At 42.8% G+C, this 26,444-nt stretch overlaps 1 protein-coding gene across 1 annotated transcript in view; it reads right to left on the minus strand.

Annotated features, from left to right (window-relative positions):
* Positions 1 to 238: 238 nt before the first annotated feature.
* CDHR4 (cadherin related family member 4) overlaps positions 239 to 26,444 on the minus strand; it is a 35,144-nt gene continuing 8,938 nt past the window's right edge. The window contains 13 exon segments of the mRNA XM_036737515.1: positions 239 to 478; positions 1,741 to 1,771; positions 2,843 to 2,968; positions 3,215 to 3,271; positions 18,223 to 18,362; positions 18,487 to 18,707; positions 19,572 to 19,728; positions 20,224 to 20,363; positions 20,980 to 21,183; positions 21,753 to 21,846; positions 23,044 to 23,200; positions 24,555 to 24,738; positions 24,865 to 25,001. Coding sequence (XP_036593410.1) covers positions 239 to 478; positions 1,741 to 1,771; positions 2,843 to 2,968; positions 3,215 to 3,271; positions 18,223 to 18,362; positions 18,487 to 18,707; positions 19,572 to 19,728; positions 20,224 to 20,363; positions 20,980 to 21,183; positions 21,753 to 21,846; positions 23,044 to 23,200; positions 24,555 to 24,738; positions 24,865 to 25,001 — 1,888 coding nt within the window.

Genomic DNA, 26,444 nt, shown 5'->3' on the forward strand with positions numbered 1-26,444 from the left:
GAAAATGGAAGAATAGTAAGAAGGGACTGAGGCCTCTTTGGGCTCTCAACGAAACACTTAGAGAATCATTGGCTGCCAGGCCACTGGGATGTCTTCTGCTCATTACGGGGTGATCTGACCCTGCTGCTTCTTTTCTCTTTCTTTAAGAATTATCTTATTGACATTCAATCTCACATTAGAGTAAAATAACACCTTTATTTTTGTAAGATCATTCTGATAGCGAAACACAAACTGGAAGTTAGGGTCTGTGGTGATAGGAGAAGAGGAAGGGAGGGGCTGGGGGGAAGTAGGGAGTCAGCAGCGTATGACACCAGCAGGGAAATGAGTCAGCCTGGATCCCTTTTATGTATCTCACCCATTTCCAAAAAAGTACAGCTACTAATTTCTTAAAACAGCTCTTGCCCGTGCTGTTCAGATTGGTCTCAGAGCCAACGCCGTGCTCCTGTGCTGCTGCTGAAGAGGTAATCTCTGCCTGTAACTAGATGTGAAAAGCAGTGAGCTCTATATGACTTCACCCTGGCAGGTCCAAGCAGGATCTTAGGGTGTGTAATGGAAGTAGCATATGGCCAGCCATTTTCATCTAGCTACAAAAGGCAGTCCCAAGACATAAGGCAATTCTCACCAGGGAAGGCTAGAGAATTTGGTACTATGCCCCCAAAAGCTATTAAATTGTACATATTCTTTGACCCAGTAATACCACTACCAGCTCCATATACCAAAGAAATCAAAAAAAGAGGGAAAGGACTCATATGTACAAAAATATTTATAGCAGCTCTTTTTGTTGTGGCAAAGGATTGGAAACTGAGGGGAGGCCCATCAATTGGGTAATGGTTGAACAAGTTATGGCATATAATGTGATGGCATATTATTGTGCTATAAGAAATAAGAAGCGGATGGTTTCAGAAAAACTAGGAAGATTTGTATGAACTGATACAGAGTGAAGTGAACAGAACCCGGAGAATATTCTACATAGTAACAAAAATATTGTAAAGATATTTATGATATAAACTGAAGGACTCTGATCTGAGTAAATTCTGATCAATGCAATGACCCACCATAATTCCAAAGGACTCATGATGAAACAGACTATCCACCTCCAGATAGAGAACTGATGGACTCAGAATGAAGATGGAAGCATATTCTCTCTCTCTCTCTCTCTCTCTCTCTCTCTCTCTGACACTCTATCTCTATCTCTGTCTCTGTCTCTCTATCTGTCTCTTTCTCATGGTCATGGCTAATGCAGAAATTTGTTTTCCATGACTATACTTTGTATATTTGTAATGGGTTTTGTTTTTCTTGCCTTTTCAGTTGGGGTGGGGGGAAGGGAAAAGGGAAGGAAAGAATTTGGAACTGAAAAAAAAAGAATTAAAAATCTAAGAGGGGGAGAGAGAGAGAGAGAGAGAGAGAGAGAGAGAGAGAGAGAGAGAGAGATCAGGGGAAAAAAGAAGGGGGTAGAAGAAGAAGGCTAGAGAAGCAGAGGGGTTGGGGTGGCCCTGTAAGTCCTGAATTGCTTTCAGTCTAGGCCAAAAGAAAAAGTATGAATAAGCTTAAAGCAAAGGGACATCAATGTCGGGGTGTCAGAGCATAGGGAGTCTGGCCAAGGAAGCCTTACTTTTTCCTAAAGGGTCATGGGGGCAGTGATGACTGTTGTTCCAAACTGGATTCTGTGACAGTATATCCCTTTATTTGCAGAAGGGGCTAAGGTGAAAGTAAGTACAGCGCAGAAAGTAGAGAACTCACCAGGGTCCTGGGCTCTGCCATCAAACTGCTGCTGCTCAGTGGAAAAGAAAAATGAAATGAGAGAGAAGCACTTAGCAGTCACCCCGCCTGCACACACACCCAAATCAGCATCTAGTTCTAATATCCAGAACTGCTATGCCCTTTGTTTATTCTAGCCGAAGGTACTAGATATGGCTAGCTCCCTGATTTAGAGCTCTTAGCCATCAATCAAGCAACACACATTTATTAAGCACCTGCTGTCTACCAGGTGGAGCTCTGAGCCTGGAGTCAGGAAGACCTGAGTTCAAATCCAGCCTCAGACGCTTACTAACTGTGTGACCCTGGGCAAGTCACTCAACTTTTGTTTACCTTAGTCTACTGGAGAAAGAAATGCCAAACCATCCCAGTATCTTTGCCAAGAAAATCCCATGATCAGTGTTGGCATCCTATGGTCCGCAGGGTCATGAATGACTGAACAATAACAGTCTACCAAGTAACATTCTAGGTATTGCAGATACAAGGACAAAAAAAAAGTCCCTGCTCTCAAGGAGCTTATATTTGAATCATGGGGAAGTCAATATGTACATATGTTTGTTCAGTTGGTTTTCAGTCATGTCAAACTCAGTCATTGTGACCCCATTTGGGGTTTTCTTAGCAAAGATGCGGAATGGCTTGCTATTTCCTTCTCCAGTTTATTCTATAGATGAAGAGATTGAGGCAAACAGGGTTAAGTGACTTGCCCAGGGTCACACAGCCAGTAAATGTCTCAGGCCAGATTTGAACTCAGGAAGATGAGTCTTCCTGACTCCAGGCTTTGCACGCTATCTATTATGCCCCTTATATACGTTTGTAAGTACACACAAAATTATATACCAAAGAAATACAAGGTGACTGGGTGGAAGAGGTAGGCTACATGCGTAGAAGGTAGCATAGACTGAATTTTGAAGTAAACAAGAGATGGGGAATTTGTGGAGAAGAAGGGACAATCAAATAGTAGTGATATCTTGGAGACAGCTCTGGTGCCAGCGGTCAATAGTGGAAGTGCCCTTTGAGATAATATTTATAAAGTGCTTAGCCTAGGGCCTGGCACATAGTAGGTGCTTAATAAATGTTCATCTTATACCCACTTCCCTTCCTCTCAAACCCCATTGATTGGAACAGGCTTAGCAGTACCAGATTTAGGTTGCTGCTAGCTTCTTCATTCTTCTTTTTTCTTAGCTCACCAGCAGAATTTTCATTTCTCCTGGTGCTAGGTGAAAGAGAAAAGTAAAGGAAGAGCTGGAAGATGTCTTCAGGGACTTTAACATTAGTGATCTTGAAACCTCTGGTAAAATGGTTTTTAATAGGGCAGGAGCCTCAGCAGAGCAGGTTGCTTGTGCCATAGAGTAGCTTTCAGACCCCAGCAACTGGCTTTGAAAGGTAAGGCAATTGAGTGAGGATGAGCAAAATCCTGTGAAACCCAGGGAGAAAAGGGAAAAGGAAGTTGCTACTTTACCTGTCTAACAACAGAGTCTGGGAGGATGGTCCATGTGTTTGCTGGCTTAGAGCCATCCTAGAATAAAAGGAAGAAGTATTGAGGATAAGTAAGTGGAGTGTAGATGCTACCCTGCCTAGAGGAATTTCTACTCTGCCTATTACCCCATACTCTCTTTCATGATGACATGTTAGAGCATCACACTTGATATGGGGATAAGTAATTTGGGTAAAAAATGACCCACTGAACCCACAATCTATTAAAGGTTGAATTTTGTTGCCACTCCTTATTATAATAAGGGCCTCTAAATGGAATAAGGGGCCATAATACTTAAAGAACTATTTTCAGTGCCTGTTGGGTGATGCTAGATGAGGTAGGCAGAGAAAGAATCTTATACCAAGATGCTGTGTCCATCCATCCAGTAGACATTTCCTGAGCATCTACTGTGCGCACAGCCCCTGGGCTCAATGCTGAGGGAAAGGAAGATATGAAAATTCTACAGTTGAAGTCAGAGAAGGAGGAAAGGGAGATACTCAAGAATAAATTCTGAAGACAAAAAGGGGAACAAGTCCAATGAGGTGGAAAAATAGGATGTCTGAAGAGACAAACGTGGATAAACAGGAAACCAACCAACTTAAAGGGAAAAAAGAAATATATGGAAGAAGGAAATAAAGCTAGGTAATAGCAAAATGAAATAAAAGCATGACATGGTTGCCCTTAAATAATTCAAGACACCTGTCCCAGATGAACTATATCTCCAGGTACCAGAAGAACTTGGAAAAAAAATGGAAAAGGTAGCACAAGATTGGAGAAGGGCAAATGTCCTGGTTTTCAGAAAAAGAAAAAAAACAGAAGCTGCAAACTATAGGCTAGTCAACTTGATTTCAATTCTTGAGAAATTCTGGAATGGATCATTATAGAGGTGCTGGTAAACTTTTAGAAAGGGATGTGGTGATTACCATAAGCCAGCATGGCTTATCAAGAACAGATGATCCCAGGCTTCCTGACCCATACCCAGCCCAGAAGAGCCAGAGGCCAGCACACTCTCTTCCTATATCTCTTCTCAACCAGCCCAGAGGAGCCAGTGACAATGCGAATAAGGCCCAGTGGATTCTCTTCCTCTTCTGATGCCCTCTAAAATCAGCTGCCTCCACCCACATTCATCCCAGAATAGCAGTCAGGTGACAAAGGACCAGCGTCCCCAGCCTTTAACTTGAAACACCACCTGATGGACACAGTGAAGGCTGTAGAGCAACCCAACTCATCTGTACCCACCCCAAGAAATATTGACAAGGGCCCTAAACAGAGCAACGATTGGAAAACCAAAAGGAACTGCTCAAAAAGACTGCCAGAAGCCACTGGAGGCTATGAGAGGGATCACTCAGGGAAGTCTAATAAATGGACTTGACGTCTGTGAACACTGGGCCTTCACAGGGCAAATATGAGTAAAAAGAAGAAAATACCAAACACAATGAGGAAATACTATGAGTTAGGAAAGTTTGACACCTCTGATTTAAGAGCATTAAAAATGCAACTAAAAATTAATCGGAACAATAGCTTTGGTCAAGTAGTAAAATATAAAATAAAAAATGCTTCTTTATGTTACTAACAAAACTCAAGAGGTAAAGACAGAAAAAGAATTTTCTTTCAATATAATTGCAGAATGTAATATCTGGGAGTCCACCTATAAAGACACATACAGAAATTATATGAATATAACTATAAAACACTTTATAGAAATATAGACCTAAATGACTAGAGAGATATTAATTCCTCATGGTTGGGCTGTGATAATATAATACAAATGATAATACTACCTAAATTAATTCATACTAATCAAATTAACCAAGTTTTACTTTATAAAACTAAAAAAGAAGTCATAACAAAATTCATCTGGAAGAAGGTTAAGTAAGGGCCTCAAGTTAGATCATTTTTAAAGTGGGAAAGAAGTGGGCCTAGCTGTACCAGATTGAAAACTAGACTATAAGGCAATACTTGTAAAAACTTATCGAGTAGTTATTAAAAAATACAAAAGTTGATCAGTAAAATAGATTAGGTATACAAGATCCAGATGCGATTGATCATAGCAGCATAGTGTTAGATAAACCCAAGAATTTAAAACACTAGGGGTTAAGGCTTATTTGACAAAACTACTAGGTAAACAAAAAAGTAGTTTGGAAAAAATTAGGATCAGGCCAATGTGTCACACCATACCATAAACTCCAAATGGATATATGACCTAGATATAAAAGTTCATCACAACTATAAATAGGAAAAGACTTCTTGACCAAACAGCGGACAGAGTAGATCACAGTTGATAAAACTAGGTGCTATTGATTGAATAAAATTAACAAGTTTCTACACAAACAAAATCAATATAGTTAGAAGGAAAATAATTACCTAATAATTGCAGCATATTTATTTCCCTCATAACGGTTTGATATCCAAGATAGATAGAAATTGATATATAATCAACTGACAAGACCAAGAGCCATTCTCCAAGAAAGAAATGGTCAAAGGATATGAAGAAGCAGTTTTGAGAGGAACCACAAACCATCAACAATCATATTTTTAAATGCTCTAAATCAATAGAAAGAGAAATGAAAATTAAAACCACTCTGAGATCCTATCTCACGTCCATCAGATTGGAAAAGATGGCCCCCAAGAAAGGAAAATGGAAATTGTTGAAGGGGCTGTGGAAGGATAGACATACAAATGCTCTGCTGGCAGAGCTGTGAATCGATGTGATCATTCTGGAAAGTAATTTGAAACTCTACCCAAAAAGTCATTAAACTGTAACTGCCTTTGAACTCAATGACACCACAATTGGATATCTTCCCTATGTAGATCAAAGAAAGAGGGGAAGGTCCTATGTGCAACACTTTTTTGTTATAGCAAAGAACTGACAGCAAAGGGGATGTCCATAAACTGGAAATGGCTAAACAAACTATTGTATATGACTGTAATTTAATATTATTATACCATAAGATATGAAGAAAGGGAAAGATTCCAAGAAACCTGTGAGGCTGTTATGAACTGATGTGAAGTAAAGTGAGCAAAATCAGAATAATTTACAGTGTAACAAAGTGGACTGACCAATAAGCCCAGTCCTAATGAGGATGCAGAGGTGGCAGACTCAATCTCCATGTGGACTTGAGTATGTGTGTGTAGTTATTATTTCCGGTCTGATCACAACACAAAAGGAGGAGCCTTTTCGATTGACTTCTGAGCCCCACTGGGTGTGCATTCAAAAGGTAAAAAAGTAAGTATCTTTCTTCCTCATGTTTCTCTGCATGAGTTCAAATGAGGTTGTAAAAGCAATTGAAGATGGCTACAATTTTGTGAGCTTCAAAAAGTCAGGAGTGAGCCATCCAGAAGGCCAGGATCTGAGTTCATTCTGGGGTTTGGTAAAAGTCTGACTTAAAGGTCAAACTCTCAGGTGACTTGCCTGACCCAGTCCAGCAGTAGCAGAAATGCAATTCATCCATCTATCAGCCATGTGACATTTGGAAGTGAATTTGATGGGACAAATGCTCTGTAGAAACTGTAGCCAGTCTCCCTAGGGACCAAGGTAGTACAAAGGAGAGTATAACCCCAGGTGTTGGGGAAAATGTATTTCCTTTCTTGCTATATATTCATAGTAAATATCTGTTTTCCAGCAAAAGCAAGACCCCACCCCCAGTGGGGACTGCACATTTTAACTGCTGACCAGTTCCCCATTACAATACGAGGACAATAGGAAAACAATATCGAAAGAATTAAGAGCTATGAGCAATGCAATGACCTATCACTAAAAAGTGATGATGCATCACGCTCCCCACTTTTTGACAAAGAAGGTGATGAACTCGAGGCACAGAACGAGATAGACATCAAGAGACATTGTTCATGTAGTGTATCTGTTTTTCTTGACTATATTCATTTTTTACAAGGGAGGGTTTTTTGGGGGAGGGAAATATGTGTAAGGAAGTGGAGGGGGTAGTGATAGTGATATCAAAAAAAGAAAGAAAGAAAAGAAAAAAGGAAAGGAGGGTTTATGAAATATTTTTAAAATGCAAAGAAATGAGCAGAAGAAAGTTTAGAAGGGGATTCAGATAAGCAAGAAAGGTGATACTGGAACTAACGTATTGCTTCATATGTACTAAAAAAAAATCCCCAGAAAGTATCTAATAGAGATTCATAGTGTCGTGATTTCTTTGTAAAAGAAAGTGTTCATGTTTATTGATTTTCAGCAGGTTCATAATAATAAAAATGATTAATTTTTTAAAAGATTAAGGTTAAAATTTTTTTTGACAAGGTTGCTATGCTGATAGAAGAAAATGCAGTAAATATAATTTAAGCTAGCTTTTAGCAACACTTTTGAGCAAGTATCTCATGTTCTTCTTGTGAAGATGGAGAAATGTGGAATACATGGTAATACGATTAGATTGATTCAAAACTTCTTGGATGGCTGGATTAGAAGAATAGCCATCAATGGTTTGAATGTCACTCTGTCAGAAAGTCTTGAGTAAACTAGCTCAGAGCCCTGTACTTGGTCCTGTTACGTTGAACATTTTAATGATTTGGGTAAGGTCTAGAATCAGTGCTTGTTAAACTGTGGGTCACGACCCATACGGAGTTGTGAAAAATTTGGCAACAATAAAAGGTTTCTGAGCATGCAACAACCAAAAATTAATTAAAAATCAAATGTGTAATGAATCCAAGGTGTTTCTGGCAGCTCTTGCCCAGGTCGCATCTGGCAACTTCACTGCAGCCTCGGTTCTGAACACAAAGCATGCGCACTTTGCACCGCACTTGCCCTCAGGCCATGCAAGACCAACAAACACTGCCAAAATCTGCATATGACACAAAGATGGGAGGGGATGGGGAGGCACTGAATGACAGAATCAGGATCCAAGAAGATCTCAACAGGTTAGAAAACTGAACTAAATCTATATAAAATAAAATCCAGTGAGAATAAATGTATTGTCTTATACTTGGGTTAAAAAAAATCAACTTCATGAATACTTCAGGATAAGGGAAGCATGGATTGACAGCAGCATGTCTGAAAAAGACCTGAGGTTTTCATGAATTAGTAACGTGATTTGGCAGCCAAAAAACCTAATGCAATCTTGGACTGCATTAAAAGAGACTTAGCTTCCAGAAATAAGAAAGCCATACTCCCTTTTTACTCTGTCCTTATCAGATCTTACTTGGGGTTTTGTGTTTAGTTCTAGTTTCCTTGGTTTAAGAAAGCCATAGATAGATAACCTAGAGAATGTCCAGGAGAAGGTAACTAGATGGTGGAAAGAGTCTTACCATATGAAGAGCAGGTAACAGAACTGGGGTTGTTTAGCCTGGAGAAGACTCAGAGGGGACTTGATGTATGTGTTCAAATATTTGAAGGGTTTTCATGTGAAAGAGGGATTACACCAGTTCTATTTGACCCACGAGGGCAGAATCAGGAGCAATGAGTGGAAGTTACAAAAAGAGGCAGGGTTAGGCCCAGTAGTTTGGGGTGGGCAGATATTCCTAACAATTAGGGATAGGGGTAGGAAATAAGGATAGGGATAGGGTTAGGGATAATTTTATTGGCATAATGAAGAAACTCCCTCAACTAACGCAAGTCAGAACCTTCTCTGCAAATTATAATCTTAGAAAATCACCTAGAGCCCTGTGAAGCCCTGATGGAAATTTGAAAAGCAATGCCAAAGACTGTCATCCTTAGGTCCAGAAAATTACTCTGATCATCTTGCAAAAGCTGCATCATGCAAGTCGTCAGAACAGAATCCAATTCAGTGACCTCCAGTCTTTGCTTTGTGCTGTTCTTCAAAATGTTCTCTGGAGAGTTCAGCACTTACACACTTTGCAGATTTCTAATGTTGTCACGGCATCCTTAGTGAGGAAGTATTTGTCAATGTATACTTATGAGTCTTTTTTGTTTCAAGTATTTTGTTTTGTGGCACATGAAATAAATAGCTTTCCTATATCTGATATCTACTGCTTTGTACATTGATTATCTTTTCTAGATGGGACTTTGTCAATTCCTTTTGGAGAAACTCAAGCTTTGTTTAAGAGACTTTTCCCTTGAACCTTTTCCAGGGTCGTAAACAACTAAATCAGGAGATCTTAACCTTTTTGTGCATGTCATAGAGCCCATTCACAGCCTAGTGAAGTTTCTGGACCCCCGCTTTGAGAATAACATTTTTAAATAATTGAAGGAAATGATAATTTTCATTTAGAAGGTAGTGAAAATAAATAGGAATTTTTTTTTCTATCCAAGTTCACATACCCTCTGAAATCTATCCAGGAAGTCCATGGATCCCAGGTTCAGAATCCCTAAACTATATGTATGGATCAGCCCTGCTTGACTCTGTCAAGTGGATCAATCCACCCAAGACTTCCTGCTCTGTGGGGAGCCAGCATAGCCTAGCAGTAGAATGACTCAAAATCACATAATTTGAGAATCGAAAGGGACTTCAGTGACCATCTAGTCCAACTCATCCACAAAAAGAATCCTTGTTATAAAATATCAGGTAAGTAGTCATTCAGCCTCTGCTTGAAGACATCCAAAAAAGAGGAAATCCACCAACTCATGAGGTAGCGCATTTTCCTCTTGGACAGTTCTAATTATTTTCCCTTTGAAACTTTCCCCCATTGTTTCTGGTTCAGCCCTCTGGGACCAAACAGAATACGTCCTCCTTCCTCCACAAGACAGCCCTTCAGACATTTGAAGGCAGCAATCATCTCTCCCTTGGAATCTTCTTTTCTCCAGGCTAAATATTTCTAGTTCTTTCAACCAATTTACATACATCATAGATTTATGGGCCTTCACCACACCGGTAAGTCTTCCACTGGACACTCCAGTTTTATCATCATCCTTAAACTGACCACACAACACTCCAGATGAAGTCTGACAGGGACAGAACACAATGGGACTATCTCCTTCTTGTTTCTGGAAGCCATGCCCCTTTTCATGCATTCCAAGATTGTATTAGCTTTTTTGGCTGCCACATCACAAACTCTGATTCATATTGAGTTTTTAGTCCACACCAAAACCCCCAGATCTTTTTTCATGGTGTCTAACTGTGCCTCCTCCAATTTATGCTTGTGAAGGTGACTCACCCCCATCATTGACACTAGTGCCTTGCCCCAAAGTGAGCTCACCGCAGAAAGAAAAGGTATCTGGCCCTGCTGTTCTGTGGTTGGGAATCGCCCAACGCATTTGCTTCACAGAGTCCTCTAACGTTCTGCCCACTCTTCCTCTTCCATAGACTCTGTGTGAATTTAAGGGAGGATGCCCCTTTTCATAGGGAGTTCTTTATAACTGTTATTCTTGCTGTGTTATTTAGGTAAATGTCTTTTTTAAAAACCAAATTCAATCATTTTTTTAAATGAACATAAATCTACTTTCTCTCCCTCCTACCTCCAGCCTCCACCACTGAAGAAAAAGAAAAAGGAAAAGAAAACCCTTGTGTAAATGGGTTTTTTCTTTAAAGAATTAATCACATTTACTAGGTGATTGTTAATGGGAATCACAGGCTCATGGCTATAGTGTTAGGAGTTATTCCATAGGGTTAATCTTGGAACTTGAGGAAGCAGTCACCTGCTCCTCTGGGTATACAAACTGTCTGTATGAATGCAAGTTGGGGGAATGAACCTAAAGGAACATATATACATATATACATGTACACACTATGATGGTTACCTTTGGCAGCCAGTACACCCAATTAGCTGAAAGTAAAGGTATTTACTAAGATGGCATAGTGATGAGGATAACTACAAAACTTTGCTCCCATGAACCTGAAGCATACCTCCCACAAACACGCATAGTGTCAATAGGAAGGGTGGGCACATGTATAGTGTAAACTGGCAATATGTATGCACATACATAAGGATTACATATGTCCAAAGTGACTCCTATCTGCGGCACTGCTGAGTCCAGATGTCCTATTTCTTCTCATGGTGTCTTCATGCTGCTCTTCATGCTAGGCATAGAGTCTCTGCTAGGCAGGTGGCTCAGCCAAGTTCCCTGGGCCTGCTCATCTCCACAACTCAAATCTTATACCCCAGGGCTAGTTTCTCTGGAATTCATAATCAGTTCTTTTATCTGCTACCAGTGGAGATGCCTTTACTGACTGTTCCCTTGAATTCCTGGGCCTGTTCCTTGTTGGGTGTAATGTCTCCTATGGGGAGAGCAGCCCCGCCGTAAAACAGTGGGTGGTGGAAAGGAGAGAGAAATCTCACTGCCATCTGGAAGAGGAACATGGGGAAAGGCCAACATGGGTTCTGTCTCAAGAGCTGGGTTCTTCCTCATAGCTGGCTCTCCTTTAAACTACCAGAGGTCACATTCTACAAAGCTCTCTGGCCTTGGCTGTGTCCAGAGCTCACAAGCTAGCTTTTTAAAGGCCACTAGGAGTATGGCTAAGATTCAGCTAGCTACATGGCAAACTAAATTCCATTAGGGAAAATTTCACACATCCTAAAGGGGTAACAGGGCATAGACATTAACACCGTGGCCTTGTTACTTGCCCCTTCTGTGATTTCAACAATCAGACTGGAGGCAGAACAAATAAATTAATTGGGGCATCATGACCAACTCTATCCCTTCTACATGTAAATATTTATTCTGTTTATATGTATACAGAGGCTTCTGTTTTTTGCCTCTGGGACTCTCCAGGGGTACCGCTTCACCCTGATTCATGTGGCCAGCCACATGTGACCCCTGTTTTTGCCTCTGGGGCTTCCCAGGGAGTACTGCTTCATCCCGATCCAGCTCCAGCCTGCCTTTGTCCTCTGCATTTGTCCCGGGGAACCCCAGATCAGCCTGCCCTTCGGTGCCCTTTGCCTTTGACCTCCCCCCCACCCCCATCAGCTCCTATCCAGCCTGCCTGCTTGTGGCTTCCTCATTCTGGAGTTCTGTGTTGGACTGTATCTTTAGCTCCTCCTTCCTTTGTGAGGTAGACCTCCTGCCACAAGGTTGACCATCAAGAGGGGCCCCTGGACAGTCTAATCACCTCCCTGCCTCAAAGGATTTTTTCCAATTGCTGATAATCTACCTAGATTCATTACTCAATGGCAAGCATACTCCCACCCCGTCATACCCCCTTATCCCAGTGGTTCTGAACCTCTGTCTGTCATTGTACAAAATTTGCTCCCTGTCCTCTACTTCCTCCTCCTGTACTGCCACCTCTCCCCCAATAACCCACTCCGGATCCACCCACCTCTTCCACTGTGCTCTCCGGAATGCCTGGTCCACAGTTAAGTTTGCTTTCATCTTAAATTGTTTCCTCTCTCACTCCTTCCATCTTCTGACATTCACGGTGACCTGGCTTCTTCTTGATGGCACAGCATCCTCGTCCATCCTTTCTGGCACTGATTGTGCTTTCATTCATACCCACTAACTCACTGGCTTTGGTGGGGAGGTCAGGATACCTTGATCCCTGTTACTTTCTCTAGACTCTACCTCTTCTATCATTATTCAGTAACCTCTCCTCCTCCGGGGAGGCTGATTCAATCTATATTTACCACCCACGCAAGATTCTGGTTGCTGTTATCTACTGACCTCCAGAACTCTCTCCTTTCCTGGCTCACAGTCTTTCTCTCCTCTTTAATTCCTCCCCTTATACTAGGGGACTTCAATATGTATGTATGTGTATATATATATACACACATATATATACATATATGTATATATATTTGACACTCCCTCGAACACTCTAACTTCCCAGTTCCTTCATTTATTTGTTTCCCATGACCTACTCTTCTACTCCACCTGAGCTACTTGCAAGGATGGTCAGACCCATGATCTTGCTATCACCCTTAGGCATTCTACCACCATGTTCGTGAAACCTGAAATTCTTGAATCAGATAATAATCTCTTATCGTTCTATCTGCCTTACAACCCCTAAACCTGTTCTTTTTCTCCCTATCCTTTCCAACCCCTTTACCTATCAGTTCTTTTCCAGGCTATCACCCCTGTACTAGCCATCTTCCTTCCCTTCCCCACCTTGACCTCTTGATGAACCAGTTCAACTCTACCCTATCTTCTGCTCTCAAGTTCCTTATCCCCCTTTTGCTATCATCAATCATGCCCTGCCAAGCCTTTGGATTACTCCCACCATCCAATGCCTTGAGTAATGAATGAAACTGGAGAAAAGCACAAAACTGTGATAATTGGGGGACCGATACAAATTTATGTTGCATAGTCTCAACTGGGCCCTTGCAGTAGTGATACAATTCTTTTACACCTCCTTAATTGATTCCCTAGCCCACTCACCACAGTGACTTTTCCAAACCTTTTCATTACTCCTTAAACCACCTGTGTCTCTTCCCCACCCTCAAAACAAAAATCTCTTCATTCACCCAGCCTGCTCCCATCCTCTAGTTCTCCTCCCTTTGGCAGTTTAACTCCTTAAGAAAGCCATTTACAATCAATGCCTCCACTTCCTTTCCTCCAACTCTCATCTCAGGTCTCAAATTGCTTTTGATCTCATCATTCAACTGAAACTCTGCTCTTGTGAGAGCTCAAGTGAGCTCTTGCTTGGCCAATCTAATGGTTTTTTCTCCATTCTCCTTCTTGACATCTCCGCAATCTTTGGCATAGTTGATTACCCCCTTCTCCTTGGTTCTTTCTTCCCTCTTGGTTTTTGTAATTCTCCTGATTCTCTTTCTGCCTCACCAATTACTCTTTCTCAGTCTCCTTTGATAGATTTTTTTTTTCTAGGTCATGCCCTATAACTATCAGTATGTCATACCCATAGGGTTCTGTCCTGGATCCTCTGCTCTTCCCCATCCATACTATTTCACTGATGATCTCATCAGCTTCCACGGATTTAATTATCATCTCTATGAAGATGATTTTCAGATCTGTTTATCCAGACCTAACTTTCTCCTGACCTCCAGTCTCATATCTCCAACTACCCATTGGGGATCTCACATAGACATCTTAAACTCAACATGTAAAAAACTGAGCTCATGATCTTTTTTCCCAAAACCTTCACCTCTTTCTGAATTCTTCCCAATTTTTGTCATAGGAAGCACCATCTTTCCAATCACCCAGGCTCACGATCCTGGTGTCATCCTCAACTCCTCAATCTATCTCACCCTGCATATCCATTCTTTTGCCAAGTACTGTCAATTCTACCTTTGCAACATCTTTCACATAGGTCCCCTTCTGTCCTCTGACACTTCCTGGTACAGGCCTTCATCACCTCACATCTGGACTATTGCAATAGACTTGTTTGGTCTCCCTGCTACAATTCTCTCCTCATACCAGTCTATCTTCCACTCAACTGTCAAGATGATCCTCATCTCTGCCTCCTGGCTTTCTTGACCTCCTTCACATCTCAGCTAAAATCCTACCTTCTACAAAAAGCTTTCTCAGTCCCCCTTAATGCTAGCATAATGTAATCACTTAATACATGCTTCCTGATTTGAATGACTGACTGACATATATGTACAGTTATATCCCTAATAGGATGTAAATTCCTTGAAGAAATTGTTTCATTTTTTTATCCCCAGCATTTAGCATGGTGTCTGGCCCATAGTAGGTCCTGAATAAATGTTTGTTGATTGCTTGATATGTGCCACGGCAGCTAAGAGAATTATTTACTGTCACTCTATTTTCTCTATCCAGAGACATAATTATTTTTCTGACTCATTTCCTGTATTAGACTCTCTACCAGTGGCAGGACTCATGGTAAGCTCTGTGTACATTATGGTAATGCCTTGCTTCACACCATCCACAAATCCTTATCTACTCCTCTGGGGTTTGTGATCTCCAAATCCAAAAAAAGGTGGCACAGGGTTTAAACACATTCTTTAGCTTGTTATGTTCTCATCTGGTTGTAGAGTCTATCAGAAGCTAGCAGCGTGACTAATAAAGGTCAAGGAATTGGATAAAAGTGGATAAAAAGGAGAGAGAAAAAAAGAAGAAGATAGAGAACAGAAAAGGCAGAAAGATAAACCATTAGGGGAGAGATAAGAGAGACATAATGATTCACAAGATAGATGAGGTTCATTGGAGTTAAAACTAGGAGGAACCTTAGAAGCTGTCTCATCCAACCCAACACTTTTCTGATGAGGAAACGAGGCCAAGCAAAAAATGAACTGACTTAACCAGGTAGTAAATAGGAGAGCCAGGATTTGAACCCAGCTTCTCAGAATCTGACTCCAAGCATCTTTGAATTATGCCACACTGCCTCTAGAAGTATACCAGACAGAAATTTTGGCTTCAGCTGTTCTCTAAGCTGCTTGTTTGTTCTTTGTGGTGGAGATGGGAATTTCAGCTGCTCTTTTCATAGCTCCTGACCTTGCTTCTATAGGGTGACAGCTGTACAGCCCAGCTGACAGGGCCTGCTCCTTGTCTTCTGGACTCATAGCTGAAAGGAGTGTTACCTTGAGGCCGGCTAAGCGATGAAACTGCCCTTTTGAGAGCTGCAATCTGACATTCACTGTTCTTTACAAATGACACAGAGCTAGTACTGAATCTTAAAAGTTGGCTGCTCAAAATGCTCAAGCATCCCTCTGGAAGTTCATCTCAGCCTCACGATCTAAGAAACAGGACAGAGCCTGGGTCACCTCACTCTCTTTACACTTCACTTTTCCTGTCTGATCCGGAGATTCACCTCTCAGCTGAGCTTCTAGTCCTAAGGTCCAGCTCATTTCATTCTCTACTTGACCCGGCCTTCGAGAATTTGCATCAGCCTTCTTCCCAAGGGACCTAAACATCTTAATCAGAGCTTGATACACTCAGTTAATTTAGAAAGGGAGGAGGGGTGACCAAGAAAGCAGACAGCGACAAAGGAACAAACTGTCTTGAAATTCTTGACATTTTTTAATGCTCCGAGCCATCCCGAAAGGAGATCCAGATGGGTGAGCTTCTTTTCCCATCCTCCTTTTCTCTCCAAGAATACCAAGTTATCAGGCCCCTGTGAATAGCTTCTATTATGCTTCTGGGAGCACAGAGCATTCACAAATGGTGCAAAAGCATAGTCTGAAAGGCTCAGGTATGTGCTGAGTGATGAGCTCTTCAGCACGATCCAACCTGGTTCTCAGGTTGCATCATGCTGATTTGTACTGGTTGACATTTTTTTTCTTTGCTAGATTTCTTGAGTCATAGATGGCACTGTCCTGACTTAAGAACAAACATGATCAAAAAGGTTTTAGGCAGCATGAACAAACATACTCATGCACAGAGTACCTAAATAGTGAGGGAGAACAGACTGCAAAAGCTCACTATTTAAGGCCAAAAGTCTCCCAGGAATGCTGCAATGCTATGAATCATGGGCTTCTAAGAACCATAATCTCAGAATAATTAAAATGTCAGGAGCCCTAAAGGGCAATGGAAGGATGCGTGACTGTTGTTAAGTAGACCACAGCATGTTACCAACGATGACTTGTACGTGAGAATTGGTATAAAAGGCAGTCAATTTCAATTCAAGAGACATTCATTAAGCAATAAGTAGGGCACTGCATTAGGTGCCAGGAAGGCATTTTAGAAGATACCTCTGACTAGAAAAGGAGGTGAAACAGTCATATACTGAGAGTAAGAGAAATAGATGGTCCAACCATTCTGGAAAACAATCTGGAATTATGCTGAAAAAGGGACTGACCCCAAAATTCCACTACCAGATGTTTACCCCAAGGAGTCAAAAAAGACTGAGAGGTCCCATATATACCAAAATATTAATAACATCATTTTTGTTGTTTTGTAGTAATAAAGATATGGAAACAACAAAGTCGATGACTGTCGATTGGAGAATGGATATAAGCGTATTGTGGTACATGCATGTAATGGAATATTTACTGTGCAAGAAAGAATGATGAGGGTTAAAAATTCAGAGAAGCACAGAAGACTTATGAACTGATGTCAAGTGAACCCAGCAGAAGCAGGAAAACAGAATTCACAATGACTATATGATGTAAAGGGAAAGAATCAGTAAAACAGCAACAAGTGTTACCATAATGACGAAACTTGGACCAAAAGAAAAAATGAGAAGACGCACTTCTCTCTCTTCTTTATAGGGGTTGGGTACTAAGGGTAGATAACATTCAATGTACTCTTAGCTTTAGTTGATGCATTGGTTTGTTTTAATGACTTTTTTTCCTCTTTCTCATTCTCTATTATAAAGGATGGCTCTCTCAGTGGGAAAGGTAGGAGGGAAATATACAGAAATGAAGGTGATATGATAAAAGATATCAATACAAAATTAAAATTTTTAAAGGGTTACTCTTTTTAAAAAAGAGAGAGAGATTATAGATAAACAGCTTGAATACAGGTATCTAGAAAATATTAAAAGAACCAAAGGAAGACCTTCCTCTTGGATAGATCCTTCATAAAGACATAGACAAAAATTTTGCAGAAGGAGAACATGAAGACAGATTAAGATGTATTCTATTGAAAGAATCATGCACATTGGTGAGAGCATAGATTCATCAAAGAATGTTCTCAATCAATGTTCTTAAATCTTTATCATGTCCTGCCCCCTTTGATGATAAATCCCTGTACTTCAGAGACCATGCTCTGGTTTCTTTTGAATACACCCATAATAGTAACTGGCATAAGGCTCCCACGTAGGGGCTTGACTAGTTATTCGGCTTGTGATATCAAAGAAGACTTTCTCAGATGGCTCCTTTCCAGTGTCCTGGGGCTTGAAGCCATTACATCCTAAGCAATAATTTTTCTTTGATATATCCATTATCTCATCAAGATGAGCACTCCCTCCATAGAGGCAGCTCACCACCCCTACTTACCTTCTCATTTGGTAGGATTCTTGTCCATGGCTCTCCATAAGTCCTCCAAAAGTTAACTACCCAAAAATTACTCTACATGCTAGAAGACTTCCACAGGTGCTTTGAATATTCCAAGGAGAACAACAAAGTACTTGGGGTGTCTACTTGCCATTCCTCTCTCTCATTCTCTGACCTACCCAATTCTTTTCACAATTACTCATGTCTGTAATGACATCTTTTATACTCCTTGTTTCAACCTTTTCATAAGCATACTGAATGTAGAGACCTAGTAGAATGGGTGAGATTAGGGCACTTACCTTCCAGGCCATGTGCAAAGGAGCCAGCCCAAGACAGTGAATAGAAGAACTCCAGTCACTGTTAACACAACCACAAACCAAGCTTCTGGAGCCCAGTAGTCCTCAATTCTAGTCACTAGCAAGGGTGTGGGTGAGGAAATCTGAAAACAGAGATGGACATGCCTAGGAGGGATCAGGCAAGGCTGTGGGAAATTGGCAAGGCAAGAAGGGAGACCAGGAGAGAGAGTCTCAGGGCTGCCCCAAATTGGGGGAGGGGAGCCTCACCATCCGGGGCTTTGTGCTGGTGGTGGGCATGGTAGCCATCCAGGGAATCACATGAACAATGACGATGGCTGTGGTACTGAAGAGGGGAAGAGTAGGTCCTTTGTCAGCCACTCGGACCAGGAGCTCGTAAGTGTGGGGGTCCAAGAGCCTATCAGGCTGGAAGGAAAAGACGTTGTGGAGTAGAATATTGTCCCTCATGTAGAACCTTCCATTGCTGTTTCCTATTGAGGAAAGTCATAAAAGAGGTCAACTTTATCATCTCTTGTCTCCTTTAAAAAATTTCTTTTTGCTTCCTTCCCCATTGGAATGTAAGTTCCCACTCTCAACAGACACTCTCTACCATGCCTTTCTCCTGGGACCTAATGGCCTGCCCACCGTCTGTCAAAGCTCACCGTTGGCAATTTCTTGCTGCATGGGGAGGGGTGGGTTAAGAGAGATGACTGCAGCTCTACTTTTTTTCCACCCCCTCTCTCTCTTTATCCTCTGTCACCTCCCCCGGCCCCAACATGTCTCTTCCTGAGGCAGGGGGCGGGTTAAAATCTCTGAGGGATGGGCCTACCCTCCCCTGGCACAACAACACCCAGCTGGGCCAGGGACCATGACTTTGTGGGGTGGGGCACTCTAGTAGAGGTAGTGTTGGCTATCCACTAGCTCTGAGATTTTGAACATAGAATCTGCACATGCAAGAATCAGGGGCTCACACAAAGACCAGCTAATTGGGGTAAAAGCCCACAGGAACCATCTGAGGTGAGATCCCAATGCTTTTCCACACCCTACTTGAAACGCCAGCCCTGATTTGCCCTTAGCAGTAGCCTCCCCATCAGCAGCATGGAAGCCACTGTCCTAGGGTCTTCTCACTGCAAGGGACCTTGTGGCTCGAGGTACAAGACCTCTCCCTGGGGTCTTCTCCTGCAACTGAATTTGTCTTTCAAAGTTGATTTAAGGATGCCTTTCCTGCTTGACCCAGAACATTTCCTGGTACCTAGGCACCAGAACAGCTTTGTTCCATTGTACTCCTCAGCCTCTAAAACCATCCCTCTCAACCCAGGTCCAGAGGCTTACAGTCCCAGTCGACCATCCCTGACCTCCAACAATGGTGAAAGAGAATGCTGCTGGGGCTTGCTCTGGCATGTCCCTGTCAGAGCACGTCAACCTTGTCACCTCTGCATTGATGCTTGGGGCAGAAGAGATGGTGAGCTCTTGGAATGGGGGTTCACATTCTGGGACATGGTCATTCACATTCTGCAACAAGATAGAAGGGGGTTCAGATTCCTCCTTTCTGACTCAGAGGGAAAAGCTTCAGAGCACCGAAGCCTATGTTCTAGCTCCTTTCTGGAAATGACATCTCCCTTTCTTCAAGTTAACCAAAAAAGGGGCAAGGGGGAGGGATCTGTCAGGGATATTGTGAGGGGGACTCCCAAGCCCAGAGCTCGGGGAAAACTCATCCCTCTATTTGCATGAGGATTATTTGTACCATAGAGCACCTTCAAGACTATAAAATATTTTCCCCAGAATCCTGTTGGAACAGTGGGGCTGGTCAGCAGGAGGAAAGGACACCAGCTGAAGTGGAAGGATTGGAATAAGACCATAGATTTAGAAGTGGAAGTGACCTTACAGGCCATCTAGTCCAACTCTCTTATTTTACAGGTAAAGAGTCCCAGGGAGGTTGAGTAACTTGCCAAAGGTTGGCCAGGTAGAGAGGTTAGGGCCAGGATTCTAACACAGGGCATGGTTTACCTGAACCTCAATGGTGATGGTGCAGGAACCAGATTTGTGTTGTGTAGGATTCTGGTCCTGGTCTCGATCAGTTAGAAAGATCACCAGCATATATGTCTTCTGTTTTTCATAGTCCAGTGATGCCAGAAGATGGAGTTTGCCTGACAGGGAAGTTTGTCCTCCTCAACTTCCCAAACCCTGATTCCAAGCCCGAGTCCAACTTTTCTCCCAGGCCCTCTGTCTCAGAGGCATTGGGGTGTGATGGAGAAAACACCATTTCTAGAAACTGAAGTCTTGGGTTTAAGCTCTGTCTCCAACACTTACTAGCTGTATGATTAGAGATAAATCACTTAACCTTTCTAAGCCTCAGTTCCTTCATTTGCAAAAGAGATAATGAATGAAAGCATTGATTAAAGATTTTCACAAAGCCCTGGGATAATCGTCCTGAAATTTCCTGCCTCTAAGCATTCTTATGAGGAATGTGCTTTTTAGCCCTAAAAGTGCTGGAGAATTGGGAATATTTCCCCTCTTTCTCTGTGGTACACAAGAGGGACCAGTAATAATGAGAGAAAGTAGGAGATGCCCCAAAGGGGCTCTTAACCTTGTTTATATTTGGACCCCTTTGTCAAAGTAAAACCCATTGGTCCCTTCTCAGAATATATGGAAATATTAAAAATTAAAAGCAAAACAAAACAGAGTTCATGGAGCCCAGGTTAAGAAACTACAATTTAAGGGAAAAGGGGAAGTTTTGTTAAGCTTATGGTGGAAGGTAGGTACCACTGCGAGGGTCAATGTAGAAGTTGGCTGATGAGTCTGAAATGTGGTAGTCAATGCTGTTGAGTGGATAGTCACGGTCTGAGCCAAGGACGGTGCCAACCAGTGTACCATGAGGAGCATCTTCTCTGACCAGGAATGTGTGAGCAGGACAGATCGGAGAATACTCATTCACTGGTGTCACTGTCACCAGCACTGGCACTTTGCCTGGTGGTGGGGATAGGGGTGGGAGGATGAAGAAGAGACCGGGAGCTTCATTCAGACTATTTTCCCCAATTTCCCATTGCATGCAGCAGCACCTAGATGCCACTGGAAGACTGGAATGACAGCCCCCCCCTCAGGAAATACCTACATTGAGGAGACCAGGCACCTACTTTTGGGGAGCCTCCATTCAAACTTTGTTCCTTGGGTAACAGCTGGCATGAGGGGGATATGGGGTCCCTGGCCTCCAGGAACTAAAGGCTGAGAAAGGGGAAAGCTCTTGGCTTTTGGGAGTCAAGAGTTTGAGAGAGAGACATTGTTCCCATCCTCAGGGAGTTTCTGGACTAAGGGGCTAGGTGAGGTCCTCCTGAAAGGAAGCAGTATGTACCAAGCAGGATGCTATCTAATTAGAGGTTACAGCAGGGCAAATTGAGGCCACCGGTACACGAGAAACAAGAAATCTAGGCCCCTGAGGTCAGATATAGAGAAGGAGCTGGGAGGAGAACTGGGTCCTGATAGACTCTAACCCTAGGAAAGGGGGAAGTTGGACGAAGCCCAGGCCCAAGAGAACTCACTGGTTTGGGGGGGCTGGCCACTGTCAGTCACCAGGATGGTGGCCCTGTACTGGACGTTGGGTGCAGACGAGTCATAGTCTAGTGTACTGTTCACCTGCCAAGAGAGAAGAGAGAGAGGAGAAAGAATCTCAGACGCTGAACAGGATTGATTAGGGTTTGATTGAATGAACAGGGTTGATGCCACCCCAAACTCAGGAGAAGCTAATGTGTTCCAGAGGGATTCTCCTGGGTGAAAAAGGCGGAGGGGGAGTTTCTCACATAGCAGCACTCAGGGGAAACACTCACCCTCTACGCCCCTTACCATAGATCCTTCGCCCTTTGGCATTCCCATAAAAATAGTCACCCCAATACTGAGGAAGGGTATCAAATGAATAATACCTCACATTTATATAGTACATTACATGTGATACTTTACATGTGATAACTCATTCTCATAACTACCCAATGATATTACTAACTTCATTTTATAGATGAAAAAACTGAAGCTGGGAAAGTTTAATGACATGAATTGGGAGGTGTTAGGGAGGATGTGAACTCGGGTCTTCCTGCCTTCAAGTCTGTCTCATTATCTGCTGTGCTTCCTAACTGCTATGGTAGTTCCTAGGACCCAGGCCAATCAAGGTTTCTCTCTACTGAAATATTGGTATTACCCACAACATAAACAGAACCGAACCTTGAACATAGATTTGCAATAAACGTTTGTCTAACTGAATTGTGTGACCTTGTTGAATGACTTAATCTATCCAGGCTTCATTTTCCTCATCTATCTATTGAACAAAATTATTAAGCACTCCGTGTGTGTGGAACACTGTGCTAGGAGCAGGGGAGACACAGGATTTAGAGAAGACCCCATCCCAGGCTCTTTGAAGCATACACTAGAGTATAAAATACAAACACAGATAACTCTAACACCTCATAATGCCTAATAAGGATATCAGAGAGGTTCAATAGGAGGAATAATCTCTCTCTTTCCTGTCCTTACTACATAAACTTGTGAGGATCAAATAGATATGAAAGTGTTTGGGGAAGGGTAAGGAATATATATATATATTATATATATGTATGTATACATATACATATATGTATGTACTATATATATATTTATATAAAGCCACCCACTCTCCACCCTCCCCACAGCAAGTCACAGGGCCAAGCCTTGGTGGAAATCCTAGCCCTTGGCTGCTGTATCAGGTCCAGGACTGCCCATTCTGGAAATGGATTCCCAGGGTCGACGACCGCTCCTGGTGGTGTCCAGAGAGACCCTGGGTCAGGAGTGAGGCTGGGGTGGCACCTGAAGGACCGGACCCTGCAGGCGGAAGCTGTGGCTTGACTTGGTCTCATTGTGGTGCCAGAGCTGATAATGAAAGGTGCTGCTGCTGGAGTCTGGGTCAGAGCAGGCCAGAGTCATCAGGATGCTGCCCACGGGAATGGTCTCTGGGACTTGTTTGCTGTTGGAAAGATGTGGGGGTTGGTGTTAAGAATCAAAGTGAGGGATATTCAAGGGGAAGACAGTGCTGGTACATTGGGGAAAGCTTTGATTTGGAAAGAGAAGGCCAGTTATGTGATCACAGAAGAATTGCTTAACCTTCCTAGTTCTTGGTTTTCTCATCATGAGGAGCGAGGGGAAGGATGAGTTGGATGGGATGCTCTCCAAGGCCCCTCCCAACTCTAGCATTTTATGTTTGTTTGGAAAGGCTATTTCAAAGGCCAAGGGAAAGGACCAGCAGGGAACCTGTATCAACAAAATTTCCCAACTCCATTCTACTCTGAAAGGCTCTAAGCACCAGTCCTGTGTGGAAGTCCCTTTAAGGGGCCATAAAACAAACACCTTGAAGGATAAGAAAGACCTCTACCCTGGGCCTTAGGCCTACCTGACCTTCGGTCTATTTCTGATCATACCAGCTCCTCTCAGAGCCCATCTTGGGGATGTTTCCTTCAGTCCTTTTCGCTTTCATTTCACAATTTAAAAAATTTCCTTGATCCTTGAATCCACACAGTCATTTCTTCAAGGACCTTTCCGGTCCCTCAGCAAACTTGGCTCCTTGGTTCAGAGGCTTTTCTCTTCCTCATTTCTAATCACTTATCCCCATACCCCTCCTCTCGCTGCTACGTTCTCCAATTCCCTTTCCCGTCAATCAGTTAATCAACAGTCCTGCTATGTGTGAGGTACTGTGCTAGCATACCCTTTCCCTTCTCTTCCCTGGCTAATGATAGATAGATAGATAGATAGATAGATAGATAGATAGATAGATAGACAGATAGACAGACAGGCAGACAGGCAGACAGGCAGGCAGGCAGACAGGCAGGTAGGCAGACAGGCAGACAGACAGACAGATAGATAGATAGATAGACAGACAGACAGGCAGGTAGGCAGACAGGCAGACAGACAGACAGATAGATAGACAGACAGACAGACAGATAAATAAAACAACAGCCATAACAATATGTTTTCTAGCATTTATACAGAAGTGAAACAATATACAAAAATTCAGAAATCCATACAAGGAAAAGTCATTGGAAATGCAAATACAATGTCAGTTCTAGACTAGGAGGCCCTAAACTATCCTACAATCCTCCCAGGCCTAACCTGTCCTGGCCGTCCATACTCCCCCTGGACTAGGAAGGATACCTTTGGACTCCATGGACTGAGTTCCTTGGTTTATTCTATAATCATAGGCTCATTTTCAGCCAATCAGGAAGCCTCTGCTATCTTGGGCACCAGGCTTGGTGGGCTCTGGGTGGTGTGGGTTACATATGAGTAGAAGCATCCAGAAGGGCAGAGTCTGGCTGCTAACAACTCACACTAGCAAAGCAGGGGTGCAGCGAGGGGCCCAGGTGTTGATGGGCTGCACATTGATGGTGACACTGAGCTGGTCACTAATCGAGGGCTGAAATGGATCATATGCCTTCACTTGTAACTCTGTGACCACAGCCCCAGGGCTCCGCACCAGATCGAAAGGAGCTGTGGTCTGTATCTGTCCATTCCCTGTGAAGGCAGGTAGGGAGGAGTGAACCTATGGACCAGCCCACAGCGCACACCCCCATCCCACCTGTCCTGGTCACCTTTGCCCAGGCCCATCCCCAAATCTTCCCCATACCCAGGAAGGCTCACCAGAACTGATGGAGTATAAGGGGCAGGGGATAGGCTCAATGATCTCATATCGAACACGGTCGCCATTGGCTCGGACCTGGCCAACCACTTTGCCAGCTTCTAGGTCTTCAGAGATGTTGAAGGTCTGGAATTGAATCCTACATGCCCAAGAAATCTAAATACTTTCCCATTTACAGATCTATTCCCTAGCATTGCCGCCCCCCCTCCCCAACCTGAGCAGAGTAACCAGATGAGAAAGAGAGAGGTGGCTATAGTTGGGCAGCCCCTTGAGACCCAGCCCAGAGCTGAACACATTCTACATTCAGAATCACAGATCACAAGATCTCAGAGTCAGAATAGGTATCCCCTCTCCAACATTCAATTCAATAAGCATTGAAAGACAGTAGCATAGTGGACAGAGTAAGTGCTTAATAAATGGTATTCAATTTATTCATTCATATGGACTTAAATATCAATGCTACAAGAGAGAGTGGGATGCATGTAAAGGGGAAGTCCAGGGAGAATGCTATAAGAAATTGGAGAAGGGAGAAATCTCTTTAACCTGGAACATCAAGGAAGGCTTCCTGAAATAGTATATTATGTAAGTTTTAAAGGAAGAGAAGGATTTAATATAAGGAAATGGAGATGGGGGGAGGAGGCCAGGAGAAATCCATCTGAGGCATTCTGGGAAAGCACAAGCAAAGGCACTTATATGTAACTTACAGTATTCATTATACGCCTTATCTCACTTTATATTTGCAATAACCCTGTGGATGGAATTATGCAAGTGTTATGACTCCCATTGTACAAGGAGGAGACAGAGGTTCGGAGAAATAAAGAGACTTACCTTCTTGGGTTTCAGTTTCCTCGTCCATAAAATAGGGGAGTTGAAAGCTGTGTGATCCTGTGACTGATCCCCAAGGTCACACAGACCCAGTCCCCTCTTACCTCTCTGCACTACCTCAGAGGGGAGAGAATGAGAATGGGAGACCCAGAATAGTTCAGTTGGGCTGGGAGAAAGAGAGTAGGATGAGAAAGGTCTGGACGAGTGAGTTGGAGTTAGATTGGAATGGTTGAGAATGCCAGGATCAGGAGTTTATGCTTCATTCAGTAGGCAAGAGAAGATTTCCCAGACAACCATGTGAAAGATGGACCAGAGAGGGGTTACGCTGGAAGCCAGAGACAACTTCCCTGATGAGTGGCCATCTAGATTCCCCTAAAGACCTCTGGGGAGGTCTAACTAATACCAGGGCCCGACCATTCAACTTTTGGACATTTCTAATCATTAAGAAGTTTGGAGTTAAATGGAACTCAGTAAATATTGTTGGAATGAAATAAAATGTTAGTCTCTTTTTCTTAATAAGACCATTAAAAATACAATAAACATTTTTTTAGCTGCCTTCTATGTTCAAGGCCTTCTTCCTACCTCCTCTTTGGAGCTCTGGTAGAAGAAGTCATAAGATTGTAGTCTAGAGCTAGAATGGCCCCCTAAGGCCACCTAGTCCAATCTCTCCCTTCTCCCATCCCATTTACGGATGGCCCTATGGAGGTTAAGAAGCCAAGGTAACAAGCTTCAGGAGGAAGATTTGAACCGAGGGCCT

Source organism: Trichosurus vulpecula, chromosome 9 (genome assembly GCF_011100635.1).
Source record: "Trichosurus vulpecula isolate mTriVul1 chromosome 9, mTriVul1.pri, whole genome shotgun sequence".
NCBI classification, from domain to species: domain Eukaryota; kingdom Metazoa; phylum Chordata; class Mammalia; order Diprotodontia; family Phalangeridae; genus Trichosurus; species Trichosurus vulpecula.